At 47.4% G+C, this 21,889-nt stretch overlaps 1 protein-coding gene across 4 annotated transcripts in view; it reads left to right on the top strand.

Moving 5' to 3' along the window:
• The window catches only part of LOC128809834 (NADH dehydrogenase [ubiquinone] 1 alpha subcomplex subunit 10, mitochondrial-like), a 36,197-nt gene extending 18,873 nt beyond the window's left edge, over positions 1-17,324 (top strand). For all 4 annotated transcript variants that reach the window (XM_053982198.1, XM_053982194.1, XM_053982197.1 and 1 more), the window contains 3 exons: positions 157-242; positions 5,417-5,525; positions 16,885-17,324. In XM_053982198.1, coding sequence (XP_053838173.1) covers positions 157-242; positions 5,417-5,525; positions 16,885-16,953 — 264 coding nt within the window. In that variant the 3' untranslated portion in view covers positions 16,954-17,324. The remainder of the gene's footprint in view (positions 1-156; positions 243-5,416; positions 5,526-16,884) is intronic.
• The last annotated feature ends 4,565 nt before the right edge of the window (positions 17,325-21,889 follow it).

Here is a 21,889-nt window from a genome sequence, read left to right as displayed (position 1 = left end):
GTAGACCTGGGAGATGATCATGTTATCTCTAGACATTTGTCTTATTACTACAGCTTTAGCAGTGAAGCCTCTCTCATTTGTTTAATGAACTGTTTTGATTCTTTAGTTGAGTTTTGGATCAAACCACCCTTAGAGAGCTTTCTTTTCTGATTCCAGGTAATTGAAGACATTGAGTACCTGAAGTTTGACAAGGGGCCATGGGTGGAGCAAGATGATGTTTCTTTCCATCACTTGAGACTTTAGTAAGTGTGATATCATCCAGCCACTGAGCAATTCTTGGCATTAAATCCCAGGGAAAATGGTCAAAGCCATGAGTTTTTGAAGGTGGGGTTATATTTTGTGATATTGGTGCTTGGCACTGGAACGTGGTGTAGCATTTTTGCTGCTGATTGTTGAGACAAGAGGCTCCAGACAGGTTTGAGTGGTTTTTGTCAAGGATCCTTGTCTGCCCAGTTGGAAGAGATCAGACTCAGACACTGGAAAATAACTTGTTGGAATAGAATTTAATTTGATTTTAATAATTCTTTGCAAATGCATCATGTTTAATTTGTCAGTTTCTTTATATAAAATACAAAGATGTATATAAAGAGTATAGCTGCACTTGTAAGGCTGTTAATACCAGAAGTGAGACAGGCTCCCCATTTTGCTGCAACTTCATCTTCATATTGAACGTGCAGCTGGAAATTTCAGTATAGTTACATTTTTAAAACAAAACGTAAGACTTATATTATTTTCATTACTTCCTGGTCATCTCACAGGTTAATAGAAACACAGATTTTTAAATTGATTATGTGCCCCTTAGTTTGTCTTTGTGACAGGCATCGGAGAAGCAAGTTAAACTTTTTTTGCAGAATTGTGAGATGTCTTGCATTTTACTTTTCTGTGCTGTTACTTTAAATACCTCCTAAAGATAGAGATAATGCTCCTAATTGTATGGTTTTTCTATCAAGGAGTGAAGATAAATTGCAGAAGAGCAGTGCTGGGTGGTGTCTGAGAGGATCAAGTCATGATTTGGGTGCATTTTATGTGTCAAAGATGAGGTTTCTTTGTGTAGTGATTGGAGGATAAAATCTGGTGACTTAAGCCCTAAAAAATGATCACAGTCAGACTTCCTTTGAAAGAGGAAATAAGTTGCTTGTTTTCCTATAGCTCCACACTACTAATGCAGTATTAGGAAAGGATTATTAATTGTGATGAGTAGGAGGGAGTTGAAGGAAACCTTACAATTACAGAAGTGTGTGAAGATACTGTATGAAAATTCTATTTCACAGTTTTAGAAGGGAACAAATTGCTTTAAGGACTGAATTTTTCATTGAACCTTGGAGGGGAGTGAGTCTACTGCACATGGCTCTTGTCGCCATAGGTAATAAGAAATTACTCTTTTGGCAAAAGCATGGGGTTGTTTGAAGATCCTAGAATGCAATAAGCTGCTTATTTAAACCACAGAATCATAAAATATCCTGTGTGGAAGGGACCCACATTGAGCATTGAGCCCAGCTCCTGGGGTTTGCCTTTGATTTTTTTTTTTTTTTTGTGCTGGTTTGTCAGAGCATCGATAAAGGGGTGACAACACATCCTGCGCCAGCCTTGAGCTCATGTTTCGCTCAGCAGAGTGAGGGAATCCTGGGCAATGTCGCGGGCAGCATGGGAAGAGACTCTTTGTAAAAGTGTGTGTTTGGACATGATTTTTCCCCATGGTAACTCCAGAAAGGCAGGGAGCCTGCTGCAGGTCGGCCGTGTTGGAATTGCATGCTGGATTCAATGCCCAGCCCAGGTGTGAGTCCATGAAGCCTAAAGCTGATGCTTTTCTCCCTTTTTCCAATGCCCGAGTAGCAAAGAGCCTGTGGTCCCCACAGTTGTGCAGGTGTCCCGTGCCTATGGGAATTTTTCCTTTGGAAAGCGGTTTTCCTGCTTTCCTGGCACAGGTTCCCAGTGCCTGCCTCGTGTGCAGGCACCTGCTGCCCTCTCCTAGGTGTTCCTGGCAGGCTCCAGCAGCTATTTAGGATCGTTTAGGTTGGAAAAGCCCTCTGAGATCATGGAGTTCACCATTCTCCCAGCACTGCCGAGCCCACCGCAAGCCCATGTCCCCAAGTGCTACACCCACATGGCTCTGGAATGCTTCCAAGGACAGTGATTCCAGCACTGCCTGTTCCAATGCCTGACCACCCTTCCAGTGAGGAAATTTCCTCTCACATCTAATTGAAGTTCTGTCCTGTTTGGTTTTCCATCTGCAGTTGCTTCCTTTGTTGACCTCCCAGCTCCTGGGGCTGTCAGCCCTGCTGTTTTCTTCCACCCTCAGCTTGTACCACTGTGTCTGGGGGACTGGGATGGGTGAGCAGGACCGAGGAGAACTTTTTATTGCACATGGATAGGATCTAATGCATGGAAACCCCAGCAGGGCCTCTGAGTGATTAATGCAGCTCATCAAACCGCTGAGCCCAACCCATGGGCAGTCAGTTGCATAATGATCTCTTTTCTCTCCCTGCCTGCCCTTAAGTGCTCTCCCTTGCCCTGACAGCTTGGTTGTGGGGTCTTGGTAAAAGGTTAAAAAGGGCTGCATTTGTGGCTTGGAAGCTGGAGGTGTCTTCCAGAGGATGTTCTTCACATCTTCCCTTCCTCTCCAACAGAAACCGTTCTGGCTTTTTAAATGTCTCGGGGAGCTCCTCTGCTGCCACTGCACTGTTTCAGGCATGTTTTTATCTGGGCCCTTCCCAGTGCCATTTGTCTGTCTACATGTATTGCAAAATAAATTGAATTTGCGAGGAGGAGCTGCAAGCTGTGTAGCCTTGCCTGCGTTACTTATCAGCTCGGGGAACTTGCTGCGCTTGTTGCATCAGACAACTGCACAACTAAATCTGATCTGTCCCTGCAGCTCCTTCAGAACCTGGCAGAGAGGGACAGAGACCTTGCAGCTCTGCTTCCCAGTGTAGCTTTGCCTAGCAAGGGGAAGAAGTGTCCCTGTTTAAATGTCTGATTGCAAACAGCAGGACTAGAAGGGCTGGCAAGAGATGGGTTGGACCTGGCTTTGAAACTTCTGTCATAGAGACTCCAAAAATCTCATGAACTATTAACTGTAAAACTTCTGGCACTAGAAGCTATTTTCTTTAGCACCTTGGTTCTCTCTTCATCATAAAATAATAGAATCCCAGAATGGTTTGGGTTGAAAGGGACCTTAAAAGCCCATTTCATCCCTCCCCTTGCCGTGGGCAGGGACACCTTCCACTATCCCAGGTTGCTCCAAGCCCTGTCCACCCCATCTTTTTGCTGCAGTTGAAACACTTCTTTTGTGATTTCTTCTTTGCAGTGGCTTTTCTAGGTTTGAAGAGCTGTTGTTGCACCTTCTCCCCTTTTCTTGCAGACCTGCTTTTTTTTGGAATTTTTTTTTTTTTTGTTCTTGATGCTGATGTTGAGTGTTTGCTCACCAAGGCAGTGGCTGTGCCTCACCTTGGCCATGCCGTACCTGTTCTGCCTGGCTAAATGAGGGAATTGGAGTCCCTTTGGCAGAAGGAAGAATATTAATTTCCTTTATCAACATAGAACTTATCTGGAATGGTTTTGTGGCGTTGGCTTTTAGGTCTCTCTTGTCACTTGAGGTTTTGTGACTATGCCAACATCAGGTGTTGAGAAATGCCAGCCCAGACTATGCAAACTCAGGTGGTTTTTGTTGGGTTGCTTCATTAATTTGTTTTTTTCTAACCTGTTTCCTTCCCTTACCCCACCTTGCACCTTTAGCAAGGTGCTGCGTGCTGAGAGCTCCTTCAGGAAAGTCTGGTAAAGGGTCAGAAAATAATAAACAGTGACAGTTTTCTGCTGGGGGAGAGAAAGAAAAGGAAAGAAAGACAAAAGGTGTCTGTAAATGCTTCCTACTGAGCAAGGAATTAGTCCTGGCAAGTGGCTGTGGGTTTGTGGTTAGACATTGTTGTGGCAATGGGTGTGCTTTTGCTTAGTATTCCAAATTTTTTCTGAAGGTGCAGAGAACATGGAGAAGCCATCAGTAGCTTTCATTATTTTCTTGTGCAAATAGCTTTTAGAAGCAGCAAGTTTGTCATTTGGCCCTTAACTAAAATGAATTGTGCCTGGGAATTGTCCTTTCCAAATGGCCACTTGGCCGAGATTCGGGAAGGAGTGGATTCACTGCAGCATGGGTGACCACAAAACCTTATTTCCATGTGTGATGTTATGCTTTATATCTGCCCGGACTCCCTTTTGTGCCTTCCAGCACGTGAAATGCACCTTTAATGTTGAAGTTAAACATTGTTGTAGTTTATAGGAAGCGTCTTTGCTGTTGATCTTCATCTTGGAAAAGAGCATTTATCCTCACCTTCTTCCATCTGAACTTCGACTGGATTATTGTATTTCCTTACAAATCTGTCTGTAGTGGGATAATTTAAAGAGTGAATATCAGGGTATGTTCACTTTTTGGAGCTCTTCACTGCTGGGAGGAAAGGTCCCAAAATTTATGATTTGGGGGTAAAAGTAATTGCTTGAAGATGATGAACTTTGCTTTGCTCAGGGCATGTGCTTGATGTGCACATCAGTATTTGCTGAGAAATGCAATTCACTGAAAACAACCCAATTTGCAGAGTTTCTGGTGCTGGATTTAGGGTTTGGTCAGTGCTGTCTGGAAAGGGATGTGTTTTTGCCAGCCACGTGCAGGTGGCACTGTCAGCCTGTGGATAACCACAGGCAGCAGGAGGCTTTTTAGCAGTTTCTCAGGCATTTTAAATTTGGGATATCTGAAGTGCTGGTGCTGTGCAGAGTGGTGGATACTGAGATCCATCACCGGAGCTGCTGCAGCTTCCTCCAGGTATTCCAAGGCAGGGTGCTGGAGGTACTGCCTGCTTCCAGACCCTCTCACTGTCTCAGTACTGGTCCATTTAGGATGGGAATTTAGCAAGGTAGTGTGTGGCATTCAGTAAAACCACTGTTTTTTACCCTGCTTTTATAGAAAGCAAAAAAGCCAGAGGGGATTCATGGAGAAGGGTCCCAGGAATGATGGAGCATCTCCAAGGAGGATGAACCTGGGAGGGGAAATGGAGAAGCAGAAAATTGGAGCAGGAACAAAGTGGAGGCAAGGATGAGGGGCAATACATCATAGATTTGTAAAGAGAAGGATAAGTGTTTGGAAAATAGCTCAAATCTTTGGAAGCTTTATTTAACAGAAAAGTAGCTCTTTAATCATAGAATGATGATAATGAGTCCTAGAATGGTTTGGGTTGGCAGGGTCCTTAAAGCCCTGGCAGTTCACCCCCTGCCATGGGCAGGGACACCTTCCACTGGATCAGGTTGCTCCATCCCAGCTCCATCTAGCTTGGCTCAGAATATTTCCAGTGATGGGGCAGCCATAGCTTCTCTGGGTACCATACTTGGCTGTTGCTGGGGCAGGGTGTGAACTGAGTGCTCCTTTTCCCTTCAGCGTGCAGGACAAGGCTGGAGTGCTGGATTCCGTGTCCATCCCGCGCTTCGTCCCCGAGATCACCGTTGGCGGCTTTGAGTACGACAAGATCTATTATGAGTACCAGGAGGTGAGTGCTGCTGGGGACACGGCCAGGGGACATGGCCAGGGGGCTCCTCACTGCTGGAGACATGACCAGGGGACACGGCCAGAGGGCTCCTCACTGCTGGAGACATGACCAGGGGACACGGCCAGGGGGCTCCTCACTGCTGGGGACATGGTATGGGGACACGGCCAGGGAGCCCCTCGCCACTGGGGACATGGCTAGGGGGCTCCTTACTGCTGGGGACACAGCCAGGGGACATGGCCAGGGGGCTCCTCACTGCTGGGGACATGGCATGGGGACATGGCTGGAGGCTCCTCACTGCTGGGGACACCTTGCCCATTGCTACTGGGAACTTGTGCATTCTGCCCGAATCCCCACCTCTTTTGAAGTCTAGCTTCCCCCCAAGAGGAATAAGGAAGCAAATGTTTTTTTTCATAATCTAATTTTTTTTTATTTTATTTTTATCTTTAGATGTGGACTAAAGGATAAATGGTTTTTATTTGTTTCTGTTTCTTGTGCCCTGATGGGTCTGTGACCTCTGAAATCTAAGAGTCCCTTAAGTCAGACAAGAACATTGAAAACCCATGGCCACTCCTTATCGAATGCTGAGGGAGGGAGGGTTTTTTTAGAGGAGGAATTGAATGCTGCCTCGCTTCCCCAAAGTGCTGCTGCTTTAAATAGAGTGTTTCTGCACGTGGGCACACATCCAAAGCCTGTTGTGCCCAGTGCTCTCATATACCTCATGCAGGCTCCCACACAGGGTTTTAATTAGCTCCTGCCTTGCTGCTTCTGGAGACAGCAGCTTCCGATCCCCCTGGAGCTCTGCCCTTGTGCTGCTCAGTGGTTCCCTGGCATGGTGTCCTCACCCCACACGGGGCTTGCCTAAGGCCCAGGTATTGGAAAAGCTGCTTGGAGAAGTTGTGGAGCTGATAATTAATAGTGAGTGGCCAAAGTTACAGGTGAGCCTCTGTTTTCCAGTTGGGCTGAAATCTTCTCTGCCACTGCATCTTATGATTTTCCAGGCAATCCTGAAGAAAAAGGGAGGAATATACAATATAAATTGTTAGAAGCCACGATTTGCATAATCCAAAGCCTATCATTTTTCTTTTCCTGGTAGTATAGAGAGTCTTTTACTGAGATTAAAATGTAAGCTACAGATTTATGGACTTGTTTGGAAACTGATCTACCAGTGTTTTCTTCTGGAATAGACAAAATATTCCAATAATTTGTTCCTCCTCGACCGGCTGTGTAGTGGAGAGGCTCCTGGATTCACACTGTTCTGCCTCATTTGAGATGTGACCTTTCCAGCTTGTAAAAGGGGCTAAAGGTTAAAGTAGCTGAAAGCATCTGAGGTTGTCTAATGGATTTGAAAACTCCCTGGTCCAGCTGAGAAATTGCTCTCAGAATTTCCTCCTTCTTGCTGTCACATTCTTAAATACAAAACTTCAAGCTTGGGCTCAGGATTTTTGGAGCCCTTCCCTCCAAGAGCTGCCTGTGTTGTGCAGCACAGACTTGAGCAGGATCTGCTGCATGACTCGTCTCTAGCACACAGCATCCATCTGCACTGCCTGTGCCTTTCTTCCCCAAGGTGAGAGGGCTTTTTTGGGGCTGAGATGTCCCTTTGCAGTAGAGCTGGGAATTACTGGGGCTGCCTGACACACAGCTAGATGTGACCTCAGTGCTGTGTGCTGAGAGCCTGGGGTGAGACTTCTGAAAGCCTTTTTTCCTCTGACTGTACAGCAGCACATGCCTCTTCGTGCTGGCAGGAAACGGAGGATGCCCTGGCTCATCCAGTGACTGGCTGCCAGGAGAAATTTGTGACTTGCCTTGCAGATGTAGCAAAGGGATGCTTAGGAGAGGGAATATGGTTACCTGGGAAGGAAAGCTGTGCTCTTGGATTGCTCTGCTCCATGCCAGTTAGTTGACAGCTGAAGCTGAACAAAAAAAAACCATTGCTGCTGGAGCCTTCCCCCAGATTGGGGTGACTCCGGGTGGTGGTAAAGTCTCTCCTCCAACCCGTGCCTTCAAAGAAAGACTCAGTAGTCTTCAGTCGTCTGGTCTCAAGGCAGTTTATTGCATGTTATCTCAAGGCACACAGACTCCCTGACATTGTCCCTGACTCCTTCTCCCTCTGCGTCTTTCTCCGTTTCCCCCCGTCTTCGTCTCCCTTCGTCTTCTCTTCGTCTTCTTCTCTGTCTCCGTCTCTGTCTCTGTCCCCTCGCCCGAGGGGCTGGTGCCATCTTTTATATCACACATTACGTATTAAATGTTTATAGTTTTTCCCCAATGCCTATTACCTATGTTAAACAGTGGCTTTTTACTCTAAACCAATCTGTGAGTGCCAACACCACCAAGAACATGGGGAATAGGAAGAAGAAAGAAGGAGGACAGGGCACGCCCAAATCCCTCCATCTTAGAACTTCTGACCCCCATGTACAAAACTCAGACCCCTCTGTACAAGGCCTAAAACCCCCCTGTACAGCACTCAAAAATCCTACCTTTTACTTTGTGATTACTTCTATTATAATATCTAAACTTTTGTGATTTCTTGTTCTTCCTGCAAAGTTGGTAAATTGTTCCATGGGTCAAACTCAAGACCACAGGGGTTTCTGGCTGCCTGCCAGGGTCTCAGAGGCTTCTGCCCTGGACCCGGAACATCCAAGAGTGTCTGAGGGACACCTTGGGTTCCGACACATTGCCAAAATATAATCTCCCTTCTGCAGCCTTGTTTGTAGGCTCTGATTCAGGAAAGTGCTGTGGAAAGTGATAATGTCCTTTGGGATCAGGAGGAGTTGCTTGTTTCAGGAAGTATTCTGTTAAAATTAGGCTACATTAATAATAATTTTCTCTCTTCTAAATGCTTGCATACTTGTAATCCTTCAGTAGTGTGGGGGCTGTACAGGGATGGTGTGCAATGCAAAAGATGCTGAGTTTTCCTGTTTTCCATCAGCTACTGGAAGGGGAAGCACAAAGCCAGCCCCACCTGCTGTTTTATGTTCTGAGAATTGCATTCTTTGTGCTGAAACTTTGAAGATCTGGGTTTTTTTTTTACCTTACAACTTTGTTTAGCAAATGAAGGGCTGAATTTTTTTCTCAGGCAAGGCTCCTGTGCAGAGGTGATCCAGCAAGAAGCCAGCCAGCACAGGCACAGAGAGCAGATGAGCTTCCAGACACCCAGGTTTGGGCTGGGAGGTGGTTGGGTCTGTAAAGAGGGAATCACAGCCCCTGCCTTGCCTGTGGCTGTGCAGGGATGGTCACAGCTGTGCTGCCACTTTGGCATTTGAAGATAAAGGGTTTAGGTTCACTTGTAAGTAAAAGTTTAGGCTGACTTGTAAGTAAAGGCTTAATTATGAGATAATTACAGAAGTTTAACTTTGCCTTGTGGGAAATGTGTGCTTTTAAAGTTGGTGTAATGTTTACCACATAAATACAATGATTTGCATAGGGGATTTTTTTCCCTCTGTAACTACTCATAAATCCTTGAGCTCTCCAATAGGCAGCAAACTGCTGTGCTTTTCAGAGCTCCATGCACACAATTCATGCTGCCTAATAGTGGTGGTTTTCAGGGAGTTACAAATTGCAGGTAGAAGCTGGGTTTTGTTCAAAATATTCATTAGAAGCAACCAAGAAGGAGGAGGAAGGAACGCTCTTCAGAGTTCAAGATTTTAGTATGTTTGCTTTTCCACGAAATAATGAGATGGCCACATACAGTGCTGAATACTCGAAACTCACTTTTTTTTTAATGTATATCCTCTAAATTATGTAAGGGGTCTTGTCATGTGTGAGAAGGTGGCTTTCTGCAGCCTTCTTATACCATGAAGTCCTCTGGCAGGGTCCAGCAGTTCTGCTCAGGCATTCAGGAACTTCTAAGGATGCTCTTCTGGCAAGGGAAAAGCAACCTTTCAGTCAGGTTCTGTAGATCAGAGATAAGCACGTTCATTCTTCATGGAAGCAACATTATTTTAGGAACTGTCAGACTAGTAAAGGCTTAACTACCCTTTTTTTTCCCTTAACAACTGCTGTGTCTCTCTGCCTTTCTTCCAAGTGCACACAATCCCCAGGGATAATGCTCCAAACTCCATGTGCACCCTGTGAAGCTGGAGAGCTGGAGCACTTAGGCAGATGTGTTTGCAGTGAAGATGAAAACAAATGGCTCTGTTTAATGGAATCAGTGTACTTAAATACTGTGCTGATGTACTTCATGCACCTGCTGCATCTCCTGGAGTGGGGAAAAACGGCGTCTTTGACGTGCGTGTGCTTTTCTGTGTACATAAAAGTGCAGCTGTTTGCTGGAATTTGGAGAAGCAAAGAATCACAGAATGCTTTGTGTTGAAAGGGACCTTAAAACTCATCTCATTCCCAACCCCCTGCCATGGGCAGCAACTGTCCCAGGTTGCTCCAAGCCCTGTCCAACCTGGCCTTGGACACTTCCAGGGATCCAGGGCAGCCACAGCTGCTCTGGGCACCCTGTGCCAGGGCCTCAGCACCCTCATAGAGGAGGAGTTCTTCCCAGTATCCCATCTAACCCTGCCCTCTGGCAGTGTGAGGTGTTTCCTCCTTGTTCTGTGCCATGGAAAGGTGAGACAAGGCTCTCATTTTTATTTCCCTCCCTGTTTTCCTTGGTGGAAGACTGCTTTTGGAATATAGGGATGCTGAGCATGAAGCAAGGAAAGCTCGAGCAGATCAAAGTCCTGGCTACTGCTGTGAGGTGCAATTCAGCTCCTCCACAGCAGCTGCACAGCTCGGCTGCCCTGCCTAACTTCATCTTTGTGCCCTGCTCCTCATCCTCCTCCCTCCTGCCCCAGGGCTTGGGAATGTGTGGCTGGCAGGGCCCTGCAGTCCTGGCTAGCAGCAAGCAGAGAAGAGGGAAGAGGATGGAGGGTGGGGAATCCCACACTCTTTTCCCAGGCTTTTCATCACTCTTTTCCATAAGGATGCAGCCTTAGGAGGGAAAATCCTCCAATGTCTGCCATGCCTCCAGGTTGGAGGTGGTTGCAGGACAGTAGCTTTGAGTGGTGGAAGGTGAGCCTGCAGCATGGGTCAGCTCTGTCCCACCACCCAACACTGAGAGTGCTGGAAGAGCTTGTGTTTGCAATGGGAAATCATAGCCAGCTCCAAAGAGAGGGTGTTAAGGGAAGGCTCTGCAGGTCTGAGGGGCCCAAGAGCTGCTCTGGCCCCTCTTTGGCAGCTGTGGGGCTGAAGGTGGCTGCTGGCAAGCAGAAGGTTAGCAGGGCCCTTAGCTCTGCTGAGAGTGCAGGGACCCCTTCACATAAAAATCTCCTGAAAGAGCTACAAAAGGAATACTTGAGCTTTCAGAAAGCCAGAGTCTGGATCAACAACAGGATCAACTCTTGCCTTTGCAAGAGCAAGGAGCTTAGGATGTCTTTCCTTCTCCATGTTTGCGATTGTTGCCATAGCTGCTGCCTTTGACAGAACCTTCTGTTTTCTCTCTCCTGCCATTTTTTTCTTGGCTAGATGAAGCTTTCATTCTTTTTAGGATCAAGATCTCCTTTCCTAACTCTGTTTTAAAGGAGGTGTTTGACAGCTGTAATGCCCAGCCCTATCTGCTCTTGAATCCAGGAAGGAATGAAAACAGACACACAATAAATTAGAAGAGGCTTCATTTAAGGGTTTTGTTTGTTTGTTTGTTTTTTTCTGTTTTATCTCTGCAAAAATATTTTTAGCCCTTTCTAAAGTAACAAGATGTTGCCTAGCTGGGTATCAGTAAGACCTGAGGAATAACAAAAACCTGGGAATGACAGAGCTGTTGCTCAAGGATACCTGGACTTGCTCCTCTTCCCACCTTCCCACTTCTCCTCAGCTCTCACTAGTCCTGTCCATATGGGGAGAGTGTGAGAGCATCCCCTCTTTAGGAACAGGCAGCTTTTCCACCCTGCTCACCCTGAAAAGTATCATGGACAGTTGGCAGGGATATCTATCCCAGAAACAGTAGGGAAGGAGCCTGACAGACCTTGTAACTGTCTCAGATCTTGGGTTTGGTGGTTGTGTGTTTTATTTTAGGTGATGTACGCTGCTGTCCCAGGCACTGGGTGCCTCTGTGAATCAAAAAGACAGTCAAATCTCACTGGCATTAAAGTAATCCATTTTCATCTTGATAGTCTGTCCCTGTGAAAGGAAACGCTTTTTTGTGTGGGAGCACATCCCCCTTTCCCAAACCCCTCTTAATCCCGTACCTGTGGAGGGATGTGATCCCCAGGGTAGATCTCTGTTAAATTAAAATTAATTGGAATCGAATTTAATAGAGGGGTAGCATCTCCATGGATCTTACACTGTGAAGTAGAGTCAGTTTGAGGTGTTTAACTGTGCTGTGTGGCTTGGATTAGTTCCTTGGCTTTTCCCTGCACTCTCTAGTGGATAACTGATCCTCTTACGGGCACTTCTCTTTCCAAAGGATTTTTGTCTGTTTTTTTAGTGAATGAATGAAGGGCAGGACAGCAGTCATTGAACAGTTCCAGCAAACTGGAATTATTTTAGCCTCAATTCAGCAAAACCTCTGGGTGCTCTTGTTTTTTGGGCTGCGATGGATGTTAACAGCATTGAGGGTTTTATTTGAGTAAGGGATGGCAGGAGTAAGGCTGTAACAAACATCTGTCTGTGCCAGGCCTTTGGGAACCAAGCCACGCGCACCTCAGATGTGCGTGTGGAGGGCAAATTGTTCCCCTTCCTTGCTTTAACTGCTCTGGAGCACAGGATCGGTGGTGCTGGAGAAGATTATTGAGTCCAACTTAAACCCAGCAGTGCCAAGGCCACCACCAGCCCATGTCCCTAGATGTCACATCCACGTGGCTTTTAAATCCCTCTAGGGATGGGGACTCCTGGGCAGCCTTTGCCAAGGGTGACAGCCCTTTCCATGAAGAATTTTTTCCCTAATACCCGATTTCAACAACCCCTGATGCGTTTTGAGGCTGTTTCCTCTTGTCGCTTGGGAGGAGAGACTTGACCCCACCTGGCTACATCCTCCTTTTCACAGAATCACAGAATAATGAGGTTGGAAGAGACCTCTAAGATCATCAAGTCCAACCTATGCCTTAACACCTCAACTAGACTATAGCACCAAGTGCCATGTCCAGTCTTTTTTTAAACACATCCAGAGATGATGATTCTACCACCTCCCTGGGAAGACAATTCCAGTACTTTATTATTCTTTCAGTGAAATTTTTTTTCCTAATATCTAACCTATACCTTCCCTGACATAGCTGGAGACTGTGTTCTCTTGTTCTGTCAGTTGCTGCCTGGTGGAAGAGACCGACCCCCACCTGTCCACAGCCTCCCTTCAAGAAGTTGTAGAGAGCAATAAGGTCACCTCTAAGCCTCCTCTTCTCCAGGCTAAACAACCCCAGTTCCTTCAAACGTTCCTCATAGGGTTTGTGTTCCAAGCCCCTCACCAGCCTCGTTGCCCTCCTCTGGACGCGCTCAAGCATCTCAGTGTCCTTCCTAAACTGAGGGGCCCAGAACTGGACACAGTACTCGAGATGTGGTCTTACCAGCGCCGAGTACAGGGGAAGAATGACCTCGCTACTCCTGTTGGTCACACAATTCCTAATGCAGGCCAGGATGCCATTGGCCTTCTTGGCCACTAAGGCACACTGCTGGCTCATATCCAATCGGCTCTCGACCAGCACCCCCAGGTCCCTGAACACTGTCCAGCCACGCTGTCCCCAGCCTGTAACGCTGTAGGGGATTTTTGTGGCCAAAATGTAGAACTCGGCACTTAGACTTATTAAACTTCGTGCTGTTGGACTCTGCCCATCCATCCAACCGATCTAAGTCTCTCTGCAGAGCCCTCCTTCCTTCCAATAGATCAACACAAGCTCCCAGCTTAGTGTCATCTGCAAATTTACTAATGAAGGACTCGATGCCCTCATCCATGTCATCTATAAAAATATTAAATAGAACTGGTCCCAGTACAGACCCCTGAGGGACACCACTGGTGACTGGCCACCAGCTGGATGCAACACCATTCACCATCACTCTCTGGGCCTGGCCATCCAGCCAGTTCCTAACCCAGCGAAGAGTGCTCCTGTCCAAGCCGTGGGCTGCCATGGCTGTGTAGCTGTAGAGAGGAACCAGAGGAGGAATCATATGGAGCGATCAGGAACCAAGCCCTCCCAGAATCCAGCCAATATCTGCAGCTCCATATTCCTAGATTCTCTCAGCTTTTAGCTGTGTGCCTACAACACTGTCAACCCTTTGGAAGCAAGGATTTCTCCTGTAGGAAGTAGTCATCTGCTCCCAGCAGTGATGGAAGGGGCTATTATTGGGCTGTTCTAAACAGCCTCGGGGTATTGATGAATGAGCCTGAGCTCCCAGAGCAATGACTCTGCTTTTAAGTGCTCTTTGATCAGTGCTGCTCTGAGCAGGCTGTTTATAGAGCTCTTGGAGCTGTGGAGCCCAGCCATCAGCTCAGAGCAGAGCAGGAATAGAAGGCAGTAATGGCAATTCTGTTTGTTCCCCAAAGGCTGGAAAACAAGGCAGGCTCCTCCTCAACAACCTTTCCAGGTGGTTGGAGCTCTCCAGAGCTCTAGCTGCACGTGCCTGGTGTGGAATGATCTGGAGCAAGCAGCTGGCTGGAGCTGCTTGTTGCTCTTCCACAGCCTCTGCTACTTTATAGGGCTTTTCATCATGTTTATAGTTTTGACAGGCACTTCTGTGGCAGGTTCTTAATTTAACTGATGAGACAGTCTTGTTTTCATCTCTTTTCCTAATGCTCTTTTAAAGTTAAGCAGTTTGATGCCTTTGAGCTGGCTCTGCCTTTGGGTTCAGCTCATTTCAGGAGTTTTGTGCTATGTGTGGTGGATTTTATCCCATCCTTCTGGAAATAATCCTCACTGCCAACTTTTGGGCTCTGTGGAGTGTAATGCAGCAGGGCAAGCTTCATTCTCACTCAGTTTCCATGGAGTGGAAAAATTTGTTCCTTGGTGACCTGGCAGGAGTTGCAGGAATGTGGGGGAGTTCTTGGGGCTGCCTGGTGGAATCTCTGTGATCATAAAATTGTGGAATGGGTTGGGTTGGAAGGGACTTTAAATCTCATCTCAGCCCCGCTGCCATGGGCAGGGACACCTTCCATCACCACCCCGTGGTGCTCCAGCCTGGCCTGGGACACTTCCAGGGAACTTGTACTGCAAAAGAAGGTGAATATTCAGTCCCTCTCTGTTGTCTCAGCTGCTGGCAAGTCCCATAGAGCTTTCTCCTGTCTCCTTTTCATCATCTCTTGCAGCTGGGCTGCCCAGCCTAGACAAACCCAGCAGCCTCAGGGCTGGTCCCTGATTTCCATCCTTGCCCTTGTGCTGGCCAAGAGCAGCCTGGGAATTTCAGCTGGGTGCACTTTGGAGCACCAGCCTAACCAGAACCAGCCCATCTTACCCCTTGCCCTGCATCCCCACATCTTCCCTGGTGCTCCTACCACACCTCTCTGCAGAATCCTACCCTGTTCCAGCCATGCAGCTCCTTTACTGCAGTCACAGCCAGAAAATGTGGGATTTGAAGAGCAAAGTTTGGCAAAGTGGCCAGTGTCACTTTTGCATCTTGTGCACAGAGCATAAATTCCCATCGTCCTGCTTCCTAGGTAATATGGGAATTGTTTACTCTGCTTCCCTCTTCCCTTTTTTCCCTTTTTTTTTTTTTTCTTTTTGATTATTTTGAAAGTTTAGCTGTAACAAATCCCCAAACTCTCCTGCCTTTGCCAAGGCCCACTGTGAATGATGGAGTTATGGATGAATACTTATAACACTTGCTTTGATGTCTTGCACGTCTTTAACCAAAGGCACACAGGGAATTTGTTTTGGACAATGAACTTGAATTCTGTCGGGGTTGATATTGTAGTTTTTTAAAGAGGGCAGATGTACCCAGAAACAAAACTGTAAACTGCTGTATTTTCCCAGAGATCTCCTATTGCTTTAATAATCTACTTCTCAGGGAATCTCTTCAAGTATCAAAGGGCCAATTATGTGCTGCCTGGAGAGGACCAGGGAGGGCTGTTTTTGTGTCACAGGCTGGTCACAGGAGGTCTCATGTCCTCCCTGGCTCACTGCTGGAAATCCGTGGGGCAGAGATAGTAATCATTTCTGTTCATCTCCCATCTCCTCTTTGCTCAGTGGGGGGGAACCTCTCAACAGGACTGTGTGGTTTCTGCTGATGTTTAGACAAGACATTAATTGAAAAACCTCAGAAAAACTGATCACAACTGGTTTGTGACAAGGCAGGGTGGGAATTGTCTCGTGGAGGAGGTCAGGTCTTCTGTCAGCTTGATTTTTAGGGAAAGAAGTGTCTTGTTTTTTAACATTCAAGTGAATAGAAACACAAGTCCCCTTCCTCAAAACAACAGGCTTCTTCTTTTAATAAATAGTTCATTTTTGTGGCCTGACTACAGACTTTATCAAGACTGCATCTTGCTTCTCTCTGCAGGGGCAGCTCTCCCCAACTGGATCCTCCTACATGTTTTTTTGGAAAGGGAAAATCCTCAGGACAAATCTGGGGTCTTGTGTGAAACCAGTGTTTGTTTGGAGACAGAGCAGATGATCTGTGCTTAATTATTTGGAGAGGCTGCCAGCAGATAGCTTATTTTTAAAGGAAGAGTTTTATTACAGCATCTTTGCTGGCTTCAGCCTTTCTCACCAAACTCATGGGCTTTTTTCCAGTATTTGAGCTCAGAGGTGTTCTGTTCTTTCTTTTTTGTACCTGGAGGTAGGAATAGATGTTCTGGAGATGGGTTCTGCTTTTAGAACCAGGATCTCACCATCTCTGGCATTCCAGGTCGTGGTCAGTACCTTCCAAAGGGCGCTACTTCAGCACTGAGACTCACAGGCTGCTGCTTAGGTCCCAGGGTCCTTGAAATTCGGGTAAAGGCTTCAAAAATCTTTGGGTTTTTCCATCAAAAAGTGGTTCCTGACTTTGCTGATGAAGGCAGGCAGATAATGTTTTTGCTTTAATGAAGAAAAGTTCAGCTCTTGAAGGCTAAATCTGCAATTTCATTTGAACAGTTTAATTTAACGTGGTATTTAACTCAGTATCTCATGCATGAAGTATTTCATATATTTAATAATGTGTGTGCCTATTTTGGAATGAAATTCAGTTCCTCTTCTCCATGATACAGTTAGGGGAGCCATCTCAGGCTGGGAGGAGCTGGATGAATCCAGGTGGAATGTGGTGCTGAGATCACTGGCCTCATTTTCGTATTTATATTTTGGCTTTTGCAGTCCCTCCTTCAGCTGCACAGCTCAGTCTTTTCTGAGAGACTGGTTTTTCTGTAAGTTTTATCATTACAATGTAGAAACAGTATTTCATGTTCTGTAGATCTCACGAGGCACTTCAGAACTTTGAGGGGAGTGACCAGAGTTCTGACTGAGCTTTCTGCTTTCTTTAGCTCCCTGGGCACAAGTACAAGCCAGGCTACAACGCTGATGTTGGGGACAAGTGGATCTGGCTGAAATGAAATCTGTTCCTGCTGGAGCCCTGGCCAGGATGGACCCACAGGACCTGAGGGAAGAGGAGCCACGTTCAGTGCACCTGCTGCACATCACTTGTGTAGCACCAACGAAACACTGCTGAAATCATTTCCTGTCCCCAGCAGAAGGGAGTAGAACTCCCAGAAGGAAAACCACTTCATTCTGGTTTGTTTTTCCCTGAGGAACTCAGGGATGTTGGATAGTCAGTGTGGGATAGCCAAGTGAGCTGGGGCAGGCTGAACATCAGAGCTGAATTTTCTCTTCGTTGAGACTGTGGCACATTATTATCCAGGATTAGTGGTGTTCTGCTGATTCAAGAGGAATTAAACCTGTACCCTCCTGGCTCTCACAAAGTTAATATCTTGTTCTGTCGTGCGTAGTGTTCTATGAGGTTCATTAGAAGCAACAACGTGTTCTGAAAGGCACTGACTGGACCTCAGCAAAGCATAAGAAGTTCTTTGAGAGATGGAAATAAGTTACCTCAATCAATACAGCAAAAATCTCTGCTTAAAATTCTAAAAAACAGTCAAAATAATTGCCAGCAGTTGTACTTACAGCTTCTTGCTTTGATTCTACTATAGAGTGAGATATTTGTTGGCTATAAAAGACAAGTGAAATTATCTTTTTTGCAAGTTCCTGAGAGTCCAAGTTGGAAGGGTTCTTTTAAAAGAAATCATTCAATTTAGTATTAGTCACAGAAATGAGGTACCTTGGCGTTGGTTCAAGCACCACTGTCCACATTTAGGCTGCAGTTAATTTTGCATTTCCAGCATGGGGCTCGCTGCTTCAGCCACTGAGGAAAAGGGCTGCCAGGCATTCCAGAATTTAGGGCAGTGCCTTGGAGTTAAGCAGCCAAGTCTCGCTTGTGCCCCTTCCTGTATCAAAACCAGTATGAAGAGTCCCTTAATGAGAGCCTTGAGGGCCTGGTGAGGTACTGGATGAAGGAGCAGTGGGAAGAACTGTGGCTCTTTTTGCTGATCCTGTAGGGCTTTGCTTCTGTGTTTCATGTCTCATCCATCTGTCCTCTGGGAAGGGATGCCTGAACCCTTCAGGACTCCCAGCCAGTGCAGTGAGATCCTGAGCAGTGTGAGCCTCCCTCCACCTGCCCAGAGCACCATGTCCCAGCTCTGAGGGGTGTGGGGATGAAAGGAGCACCTGCTGTGGTTTTAAGATTCCTCTGGAGAGTGCAGCTCTGTTTGTAAATGTGTCCTCCATCCTGGTGTCGCCAACTTCTCTGGGTGCTGGAATTCACTTGGCAGTGTGTGCAGCCCAATGCCAGATCTGGAGAGGTGTTTTGTGCTGTGGGTAGAGCTGGAGAAGCTGCTGTGGGACACTGTGGGGGGCTTACTGGGGTGCAGAGCAGCTTTAGGAGCCTTCCCCACCCACTCCAGCAGCACGGAAGGCTGAGCTTTGGATATAAAAGACTTTAATTCCAGTCAGGAAAAGTAAGGCTGGTGAGCCCTGTGGTATGACAACATGCATCTCAAGCACTTTTAAAACTTTTGTTCAGGCTTTAACTCTGCTTTAAAACTGTTTATAAGCTAAATCTGTGAAGGAAATAACTTTATCTCCCTTTGCTGTAGGAAGGAGCACTAGCTTTTCTCTTCCCTCCTCTGTGTTTTTCTCTTCCCTCCTTCCCACTCCAACACCTCAAGAAAAATCTCTTAGCAAACCAGGTGTAGAGATTTGGGTTTTGGAGGCTATGCTGTGCCAGTTGGATGAATCTATCTCCAGTTCTTAGTTGGATAGGGAAAAATAATACGGCTCGAATCCTCTCCATGCTTCTGCCTAGGGGCATGTATGAAACCCATCTGCAGTCTGTCCTCTCTCTCCAAATTCCAATTGCCTGGGGTTTGCCACTTGCCTGTCCTGTCCTGTGCTTGGCTCTGCCTGCTTTCCCAGGGCAGATTCTCTGGGGAAGGTCACATTTATGGGCAAAACCACCAGCTTTCCCTGTGGTCACTCCAGCTCAGCAACAACCTTGCCCTTGGCTTCACTTTGCACAGGAGGGGAGAGAGGAGATGAGTGACTGGTGCTTGTCTGTGCTATCCCAGTATGTCTATTAATAGCTTCCCCCTCAGCTGGGGAACCAGGACCTGGATCAATCTGATCGGTCCACAGCCGTGATTTAACATGAGAGAGGTGGTGAACCCTCTTGAAAAGGCGTGTCCGGAGTCCCTGCGAGGGATCGGGAAGACAAGACACCGTTGGGATCCTCTCTAGGACCAGGTGCAGCCCCGAGCAGTTTGCCGTAGCCGGACGCCTCTGCCTTCCTTTGGAAGGTACTGATTTTCTGATAATAGTACTGCCCTGACCTGGGGTGGACTTTAACTTTGGGAAGAGATGTCTGCAGACCTGAGCACTCGTTTTTATTTCGTGGATGGTCTTATGTTTGCCATCTGGGGAGATCTGGCTCGGAACCATGGAGTCTCTATCTCCGACAATGATTTATTGGAGTTTCTTCAATTTGCAAACAGTCGTGTTTTTTTTCATGAGTCTGGCTTTTTCCCTGGATCCAGAGGCTTGGAGGTCCCTGTATTTCGTCATCAGGCAACGTGTCAGGCAAGATTTCCGAGTAACTGGGTACATGATGGTTTTTTTAAAGCTTTTTCCGGTAGTCCTGGGATGGACCCCAGTGAGCACGTCTCTACGGGGCGGGGGGTCCCCCGTGCCCAGCGGGGGCCCTTCAGCACCCCCCCCGTCACGGCCGGATGGAGACCAGTTTGTTCAAGGACAGTCTTCGCTGCTGGTGCCCCCCGCGCAGGGCGCGGGGCAGAGCCTTTGTCCAGGGCTCAGAAGTTTTTTTTCTGCTTCTGCACAAGAGGAGCCGTCTTCTCCGCTTCCTCCTCCGCCTCCTCCTCCTCCTGCAGCGTGCGAGCCCCTCCTCCTCCCCTCAGAGGCTGCGGAACCACTGCCGGCCCCGGCGGAGGCACCGCCTCCCTTGCCGGTCCGCCCGCCCGCAGCCGTGCCGCCTCGTCCTCTGCCCCATTCGGAGCTGAGAGAAACACTCGCCACTGAGAGCCAGCCTGAAACCGCTCCAGCGAAAGCGGAGACGCCGCCTCCCCCGCCGCTTCGCGCCGCCCTGGCCGCGCCCGCGCCGGCCCCGCTCGCCGCGTCAGCTCCTGCCTCGGAGTCGGCGGCCACGCCTCTGGCAGTGACAGCGGCGCCTCCGGCACCGCCCGTCATTGCTCCGGCGGCGGCGGCCGCGCCCCCTGCCCCGGCGGCCGTTCCCTCCACGGCGGCCGACCCCGCCGCGCCGGAAGCGACTGTTCTCTTCGCGCACCACGCCGCGGAGGGCGAACGCCTGCTACCTGCAACCTCCGCTCCGCAACCTGCCTCTGCAACGGCTTTGAAGTAAATAATAAAGGGCCAGGAGACCTTGTGCTCCTTTCTTGATAAGGCCTTTATTAAAAGATAGCCTAAGGGGGCGGGGGTACGGCGTTCGCGAGGCCGACGCTACTCCCAGGTGAGTCGACGTCCCAGAGGAGGGGGCAGCATCGGGGTCTTTGCCCTCAGAGGATACATCCAGAGACTCAATTATGGCTCATTGGTCTAAGGGGGTTACTCCGTTCGGACCTCTCTCCAGTCATGGCGACCAGCTCCACGGGTATTGAAGGCTTTCTTGGATACTTTGAGACTTTCCTGTCCTGTAGATGTGGATTGTTTTGCAGTCCCTACTTTGGTTTGTGGTCTAAGTCCAGTTTTAGTCCTCTGCTGGGGTCCGGCAATTAATATGCAGCATACGCTAGGCCTCCTGGGAATCAGGAAGTCACCTCAGGGAGCAGCGGCTGAACTACCCGACGCCATGAAGGGGACAAAGAGGGTTCAACTTACTAGGAATAAAGGGGTTCTAACAAAGGGGTTAACACCAGGGGGACATACCCAAACTAGGGGAATACAGCCGGAGTGTGAACTGGGCATAGGGGTAAATACATCAGGTAGGGAAAATACAAACAGGGGTGGAATCAGTGAATACACTCAAGGGAACTTCCAAACTGTGGAATAAGCAGACAAATGACTGAACATACAAACAATCGAACTGCGGAGTAAACAGACAAATGGTTAAACATACAAACAAATGGTTAAACCTTAAATTTATTCATAACAATCCCCCCTCTCTTACTTTGACCAGGCGTAAGCCCGCCTCAATTAGCAGTTTCTAGCTCCTGATAGTAAAACTTCCTCAGTCTTTGGTATTTGTCGTACACTTCCTTGGCTGTCATTCTCTCTGTACCCTCTAACCTCATTATTTTAGTTTTTCTTTTCCCTTTCTTTTTGGAGGCTTCTAGGGAAGTGGGAATCATGCTGCCTAATTGGATTGCAGATATAATTATTTTAATTAAGCATGGTATAAGGCAGGGAAAGAATAGCAGTCCAGCTTACCCCGCTACTGCGATAAATGCTACCTTTTTCCACCAACTACTCTTCTATGACCAAAAGTTATCCCACCAGTCTGTGTTAACAAGCGGAGTCCACTCTTGGGTTCCGACATAAGCAATTTTCCTGATTTCCTTAGATATGTTACGGATTACTTCACTCCTATCATCTATCTCAAGGCAACAGTCTGTGGTGTTAAACTTCCCACATATTCCTCCCTTGTCTGCTAGCAGGTAGTCAACAGCTAGTCTTATCTGATATACAACAGTGCAGGTTTGGGAAAGTTGTTCACTAATGTGGTCTAGGGCTAGGGCAGTCCTATTGGAAATGGTTTCTGTTACTGCTTGGAGTTTAATTATACGTTTTAACATGTATATAGGAGTCCAGTACCCCCATGAGCCATCTTGCACCCAGGTGGCAGGTCCATATGTCTTAATGATTTCCTCAGGAGTCCATGTTTTTCCTTTCCATTTTTGGGTTCCTCCCAATTCCACCAGACTCCTTTTTTCCCTTTTCGAAGATGTTTTCAGATTATCATATAAAGGA

The sequence above is a fragment of the Vidua macroura genome, chromosome 7, assembly GCF_024509145.1.
Source record: "Vidua macroura isolate BioBank_ID:100142 chromosome 7, ASM2450914v1, whole genome shotgun sequence".
Classification (NCBI taxonomy): domain Eukaryota; kingdom Metazoa; phylum Chordata; class Aves; order Passeriformes; family Viduidae; genus Vidua; species Vidua macroura.
This window is presented reverse-complemented; position numbering and strand designations above follow the sequence as displayed.